Source organism: Contarinia nasturtii, unplaced genomic scaffold (genome assembly GCF_009176525.2).
Source record: "Contarinia nasturtii isolate CC-2019 unplaced genomic scaffold, AAFC_CNas_1.1 Cnas_scaffold_1699, whole genome shotgun sequence".
NCBI lineage: Eukaryota > Metazoa > Arthropoda > Insecta > Diptera > Cecidomyiidae > Contarinia > Contarinia nasturtii.
The window spans coordinates 4,346,097-4,353,433 of record NW_022199032.1 but is presented as its reverse complement, the minus strand read 5'-3'; the positions used below and the strand labels follow the sequence as shown (position 1 = coordinate 4,353,433).

At 35.0% G+C, this 7,337-nt stretch overlaps 3 protein-coding genes across 3 annotated transcripts in view; 2 read left to right on the top strand and 1 right to left on the bottom strand.

Annotated features, from left to right (window-relative positions):
* The first annotated feature begins 3 nt into the window (after positions 1 to 3).
* LOC116347132 (uncharacterized protein C2orf42) lies at positions 4 to 3,274 on the top strand. Its single transcript, XM_031777602.1, has 9 exons — positions 4 to 153; positions 695 to 743; positions 808 to 1,111; positions 1,219 to 1,524; positions 1,603 to 1,807; positions 1,887 to 2,552; positions 2,626 to 2,790; positions 2,860 to 3,042; positions 3,099 to 3,274. The coding sequence occupies exons 2-9, from the start codon at positions 740 to 742 to the stop codon at positions 3,231 to 3,233; spliced, it is 1,968 nt and encodes a 655-aa protein (XP_031633462.1). The 5' UTR covers positions 4 to 153; positions 695 to 739; the 3' UTR covers positions 3,234 to 3,274.
* LOC116347141 (transmembrane protein 234 homolog) lies at positions 147 to 654 on the top strand. The gene has a single exon (XM_031777611.1). The coding sequence runs from the start codon at positions 206 to 208 to the stop codon at positions 596 to 598; it is 393 nt and encodes a 130-aa protein (XP_031633471.1). The 5' UTR covers positions 147 to 205; the 3' UTR covers positions 599 to 654.
* LOC116347142 overlaps positions 3,233 to 7,337 on the bottom strand; it is a 4,425-nt gene continuing 320 nt past the window's right edge. Inside the window, exons 3-10 of the mRNA XM_031777612.1 lie at positions 6,943 to 7,091; positions 6,720 to 6,889; positions 5,739 to 6,254; positions 5,256 to 5,667; positions 4,923 to 5,194; positions 4,331 to 4,852; positions 4,098 to 4,265; positions 3,233 to 4,021 (exon numbers count right to left, since the gene is read on the bottom strand). Coding sequence (XP_031633472.1) covers positions 3,845 to 4,021; positions 4,098 to 4,265; positions 4,331 to 4,852; positions 4,923 to 5,194; positions 5,256 to 5,667; positions 5,739 to 6,254; positions 6,720 to 6,889; positions 6,943 to 7,091 — 2,386 coding nt within the window. The 3' untranslated portion in view covers positions 3,233 to 3,844. The remainder of the gene's footprint in view (positions 4,022 to 4,097; positions 4,266 to 4,330; positions 4,853 to 4,922; positions 5,195 to 5,255; positions 5,668 to 5,738; positions 6,255 to 6,719; positions 6,890 to 6,942; positions 7,092 to 7,337) is intronic.

Below are 7,337 nucleotides of genomic sequence, written 5' to 3'. Positions count from 1 at the left end.
TTCATCGAATGTCAGTTGACAGATTTTCCATAAATTTCTGTGTATTGCTGTTTACATTTCGTGTAGTTGAAATGTTTTTTTCCCTTTAATTTACGTTTTGACTGTGTTTTGGAGTAAAAAAAAGTATTGGCATCCGAAGAGAAAAGCATACAAGTAATTTCTAGTGTGAATAAACATTGACATTTTTGACATACACACAATTCGAATGGAAATCAATCAATTACTACCATTCATTGCTGTTGGATTTATCTGGGGCGTAACGAATCCACTAATTAAACGCGGGTCATGTGGCATACAAGCCAATACCAAAAAAGCTAACAACAAACTCCACCAAGCATTTTTGGAGCTTAAATTTTTAGTGCTGAGATGGCAATATATTTTACCATTTTTACTTAATCAAAGTGGCAGCTTATTGTATGTGTATTTTTTACAAGATTCCGAAATTTCATTGGCTGTTCCAATTACACAGTCATGCACATTTTTGTTTACAACATTGGCGGCTCTATGTTTGCGCGAACGAATTCCAAGCAAATTAACGTTTTTCGGAATAGCGCTCATTTCCATCGGAATTAATATTTGCATAGCATCAAAATTGTAGACAATGTCATACACACACACCACTAATAAATCACTGTTTTAAGTTCATCAATTTTATTTGTATCGTTTTTCATTTCGTGTTTTCCCCTTGTTTCAGATAAATACGTTAGTGCCGAGGTAGCATTTGCGCTCGCGCTCAAACATGGGTATTTTATAAAACCAGATACAAAAAGGCTTGTGTTCAGTGAGAATTGTACTTTTTATTTACAGATGCCTCTCAAATTCTCAAGCGCCAAAATCTTCGTGGACTTGCGAAATGCAAATCATGCAGTCATTATAATGGAATCCGAGCAACATCTTGCAAAAATAAAAAATGTCCGCTATCTAAAGTGGAAACACGACCGAAGCAAAAACCAAAAATCAATGCCATTGAATTGGTTACCAATAGTGAGTCGCAGTTATTTAGCGTTCAAATTCGTGATCGTGACATTGACAATAGAAATTTTGTGTCAGTTACCGATAAAGTTATTTCACAAGATACAAGTGCATCGATCATAAGCCGCAATGCAATTTGGTAATTATAATGTTTTTTTTTCCTTTTTATCAAATATAGTTCAAATGGTGCTATCCAATAAATCTTTTGAACACATTTCGAATGTATTTTTTTTTTCGTTTTCGCAGTTATGTCGACACGTGTAAATATGATTCGAATGACATAAATATTAGTTGTAAACATGTGAAGAGTTCACTGGAATCGTGCACAACCAAAGCAAGAGTTCAAAATGTCGATGTGGATATTTTGAAGCGACTTGAGATGACCAATGATCGGCGTGATAATCTGTTGGCGATGCACAAAGAATCGGAATCGGCGATGCCATTAGTGCAACGAATCAATCAACGAGTTTTTGTAGTATGCTGTGATGTTAGTTTAAATTTTCCCATTGGTCTGTTGCATGTCGTATGCATTGAAGAAGGGAACGGTGTTCAGTGCGTATTATCATTTAATTCATTTTACCTCGTAATAATTCAGACTAATTTGAGCTATAATGATGTTTTTCTTTGCAGATTGCGTTGTGCATGTCAAAAGCCAAACGTGTTGACATTATTTAACCAAAGTACGCTGCAAGACATAGATGTTTGTGATCATATTTTGTTCATTTTTGCAGCCATTCTAAGCGATCTCAATCTACAGACAGAATTCAAAAATTTGGCCGCAATAATCAAACTATCACTTAACAACACAATCGATGAGTGTCAATGGCTTAGCGATGTAAGTTAAATTGTACACAAAACAATAGTGACTTCAATTTTGCGAATCTAATCAAATCACTGGCAATTCAAATTTGTAGGAAATGTCTTCAGTGCCAATAGCTACTGCATACAATGATCTTGGTAGTACAACAATAGCGGCTACGCTTGTCGAAAGTTTGGACAATATTGAATTGATTCAAATACCGGAATATTCAAATATAACCGAAGGTGAAACGTTGAATGATTCATTTTTCAATTTGGAAGAGGGCGACGAGAAAAATCCACCAATTTCGGTTGAAGGTGCAAATATTCCGATGGATGATGCACTTTGTTTGGTTAATTATCGTGTACAATTGCCGAATCAATTCAACGCCAACGACCATGCTGAATTCAGTGATGAAAATTTCAATACAACCGATACACCAAACAATATAAGCATTGATGGCATATACGGTCTTGATGATGGCAGCAATAAAACAAATGATGTCGTTTTTTCATACCTATGCGCATCCGATGATTTGCTATTTGAAGATTTACTCATGGGAGTGGAAGAGGATAATCAAATGTCAAACAGTGAATGTTTAGAAAGAATACATACAGAAAATGAATCCCACACAGAACATGAACAAATGTGTAAAAGTCTTAACAACATTCAACTTGAATCGTATCTCAATTGGCTAGATTCGGTCATTGAAACAACGAATTTAGTGTTGGATTTTAATAATGACGGTCATCCGGAACCACTGAAATTCAGTGTGCCCCATGTAAGTGTGTCAAGAAAACATACAACTTATGTCATGCAATTCATTCAACCATTCAATCGCAATTCAATTACAGTTATACTTTGAAATTTTACGCACCAAATTTTCCGTGGGAACGAAAAAAAAGCGATTGCCCAACCAGACAACAGTCATTAGCAATGGAAAATACAAAAATCTAACAATGTTTACATGGATTTTTTCAAATGTTAAGCAGATCAAGCACATTTTGAGCACAAAAACAGTTTGTATTCATTGGATTTTTCTATTTCACTTAATGAATGAAACTAATCGATTTTGATTTTGTTGACAGATGGAACTCGAAGTTGTACGATCGTTTCGTAAAACATCACAAAATACATTTGAATATATACCAGCAAATGATTTAATTAACTCGGATGACGAAGCTGTTGATGCTAACAATCGAAAAATTCGACCGACTACCTATAAGACATTTTTGAAGATGAAAAATGCCGACAGTAACTGCCAAGCAACTGTAAATTTTTCAAACTTCATTTTAGTATTACATTATTTAATTATTTTATTGAATAGTTTCAGCATAAAGCGAACAAACAAGGACTGTTTGTCATCGAATGGATACCAAATACGCTACCAATTAGCAAATATGGAGAAATGCGAATACAATTACAATATGGTCATATGAAGAATAAAACAGTGTTGCAGTAATCTATTGAATAAATGCTTTTTTATCGTTTTTTTTTACAAAATCTGTTTATATTTTTTAATTTGGATATTGGGCGGGTAGAGAGTAAGTTTATATTGATATCTATAATTGTGAGAGTAAGTTTATTTTCTTGCTAATAATGTGAGTGTATCTTCTGTTGATTTTGAATTTCAAGGTCGCCTACAGATTCCTGTGGAACTAATTTATTATATTTCCATTGTAAAATTATAGACTCACATGTCTGAAATTGCCTTTCTCAGCCATTTTCAGTGTATTTTGGGCCATAATCACACTTTGGACTGAAAAAGTCATTTTATCGCTATTATAAACTGAGTTAATATGCGTTGATTTTTATGACAAACAAAAGCCCGGAGCAATGCCAGTTACCCGATTCCTTATTTCAAACCATGAAATTGTGAAGAAAGAAAGTGCATAACATCCACAGTGCTTATTGTATTCCTCAGGATTTCTATTGGTCAGAAACCATAATTTCTATAATTACATATAACATGTTAATATTTTCAATAATTAATTTATAGCCATTACGAATATTTAAAAATAAATGTCTACAAATTGTTCATATTTTATAAATTCCGCTTGATAAATTCACTCCTCATGGCTTTAACTGCGAAACAATAAAAGCAATCATCACTGTATCTTGTATGGAGGGCTTTGTATTCTCCTGAAATTCGTATCTTTTTGATACTTGCATCCACATTTTCGAATGATTTAATCCCAATGATGTCTGCAACCACGATGTATAATCAATACGAAGACTTCCTGTTAACAGCTAATGGTAACAAATTAAAAAAACACAGACATGGTTATTTATTTCATCAAGGATACTAAAAACTAATCAAAATTACTTGGTCGAATGGTTGCTGCCCAATGTGAAACATTGATTGTAGCAAGCCTGTTTTTTCTTCTTTTATATTTTGACCGGGTAATGATTGGAATTCACTCAATTCGACAGCACACATTTTCAGTTTATAAAGTAGCCATTCACCATTAAACTTTAAGTAATTGTACAGTAGCTAAAATTAAAGAGAAAATATAATTCCCTTATGTAATTTCAAAATTCCAATAAGTTGACATTTACTTTAGCACATTGTTTGCCAGTAAAAGTTTTAAGCAAATCGCCGCATAGAATGTCGGGTATATGGTCACTGGAATCGACACTAAATTCCAAATTTGGTGAATTATGATTGGCGCTGTGTGCGCCATCATTGTATTCAGAGTACGACATCTCACTGAAATGACTTTCATCCGTACTATCTTCCATTGTTACATAATTTTGCGCTTTTGCAATAAGATTTTGGATACCTTCCGTGTGCTTATTGTCTTCGTCAATTGAACATATAGCTTCAGCAAGCGTTGTACAAATTGATGATTTACTTATTGCAGTTGTTGTTGTTTCACTCGTTTTATTGGCCACATCTTTGTCGGCGATTTCGATGAATTTCGTGTAGAGTGCACTGAATAATGTGTGTATCAAAACCGATTCTCCGAGCGGTTGTACTTCGGTCGATATTATTTCGCCAAATGTTGATGTGATCACAAATAAATTGTTCGGCAAACAATCAAGCAATTCAGTTAAACATGAAATTGATAGAGCCATGGTCTAAAAAAAATACACACAAATATATTGGGAATGATCTAGGATGATGCATGGATTTGTAATGTAATAATACTTGATAAATGGTGGCGCCAGTTTGCATGGAAGATATTAATATGTTCGCAATTGGTGATAACAGAGGATAAATCATATGATGCAGAGCTTCAAACCATGGTGGCCGTTTTTGATTCCAAACTTGTCGTCGATCCAAGCAATTTGACCAATCTTTGTGAATTGCCCGTTCAAACGATGCAATTATCGTTGATTTCATGTCCGATGCTTTTCCAACCATTATTAGCACATAGGTAATTGCCAATACAACTTGATAATTTGTCTGGCCCACGGGATCTGTAACATTGTTTCATTAAAAAGAAGAACTTTTTAAAATAAATACCAAAGTTGAATGTACCATTATCGATGTTTGCCCATTCGGCGACTGTATGACAGTCTCGGCTACAAAGAAATCGTTTACATTTTTCCGCATCCACATCGTGCTTTGCAAATGGTTGATCGAGTGCTGCTTTATATGAATCAGATGTTGGTAAATTATTTATTAAATGTGAGAAAATCAACGACGATAAATATGAGTTTTGCATTAAGAGTATCTTTAAGAGCAGCGCCCAGTTTGGTTGTGGTGAATTCAATAAAATTTTTAGCTCAAGTGCGATGGCAGCATTTTTCGTAAATTCGGACATGTTGTTGGCGTTTTTATTGAAATTATCATTTGCAAATATTGTTGGCATTGCAAATTGAATCCATGGCGATGACGATCCAGATCGTGGTTTAAATAGATTATTTACCGATGAATCTTTTCGTAAAATCTATGCAACACAAAAAGTTTATAAAATTCTCAAAGTCGCTCACATTTCAACGGATCTGAAAGAAAAATTACCTTATAGAGTGCACCAAGTGGTATTCCACGTGCCAGAAGAATCACAAATAATTCATGACATTTACAATGGATGTCGCGTATCGATTTATTTTGTTGTGTTATATTCAAGCCGGCCAATGCTTCGCCTGTTTCGCAAACGGACGGTAAAATATCTGCCATGCACAACAGTAAATTCGATATATCAACGAGAAGTAGCTGTGATCGTGCTTTACTTGGAACGATGTGCTGATATCGGACCGTAAGAATGGTCAACGTTTCATTGAGCATTTCGGCCAGCACACGTTTTGCCATGCTTGGCGGTACTGAATTCCATAGATCTTGTTTTGTACCTTGCATATAGAGCCACCACATTTGAATTGTGTACGAACCACGTTCGGACTCAAAAAATGGTTGCTCCTTTTCCCAATGCAAACAATCGGCATCTTGGATAATATATAGTGACAACAAGCGAACGTGTAAATCGAGCAATCGTTCAGCTAATGCTTCAGTCATTTCGTTATACTGTTTGTATGCTATCTAAAATTGAATGAGAAGAGTCTTGTATTGAGAACATTGACATTCTACGAAATGATTACCAGCTACATGAAATAGGGAGGCTGCACTCATGGCCGCCAGAACAAAACACTTATCGATAAAACGTGAAAAAGTTCTCTTTGAGGTATTTCATTTTGATACAGATAATGAAATCGTCACTCAGTAGGCGCTTGCTTGCTGGGAACCGCTCCTAAGCATGTATAATTGTATATGTTAATTTGATTACTGAAGTTTGTATTTGTGCAAGCTGTGTACTAATATGAACGCAGAAGCGGCTTCTGACAAGTGATTGTGGTGCTTCACAAGTGCAATTTCATGCTCTGGTTTTGAAGCAAATTTCTTTCAAAAGGTTTTGTATGAAAATTTCCCTTGAGCCAGAGCGGCTGAAAGTATAATTTTCGAAGCGACCGTAAGTGTTAAGTTCTCAATTAATCGAAGCGCAATTACCTTTAGAGAGCCACCAGATTCATCGCCTCTTGGTGGACACCAATCAACAGTAACTGATCGTAGATAAACCCATAAACTATTTTTAATCAGAGCCGATGCTCCAATGACCGCGGTCAATACAGCCAAATCGGCATGATCGAGGGCTTCTTGACTCAACGTATGAATATGTTCTGTGAAGAAAATTATTATCAGGATAATTGAGTTTGGCCATTGACACAATTACCTAAAAGCTTGTCGGCTGATTTCGTTATAGCATAAACAAACTTTTCCGGACTGGATGCTTTCACAATATTCTTTTCACCTACATTTGACTCATTCAAATGTAACAGACCGGAATATTTTTTGTATGCTGCATAATACTCATCTTCCCACCTGATGATGCGACCAAAATTAAAATACAGAAGAAATTACTCAACAACAAAAAATATGTTTGAACGGCTCCCTGAATAATACCCGATTTGATTTTACCCGACGCTCAAATTGAATTTTATCTAATCTAATTTAAGACAATATATTGAACTGGTGTCAATATTTTTCTATAGTAAATTTTTCAAGAAAATAATTTGTTTTATTCCGGGAACAATTTGATTTTGTTCCGGGAACAATTTGATTTTGTTC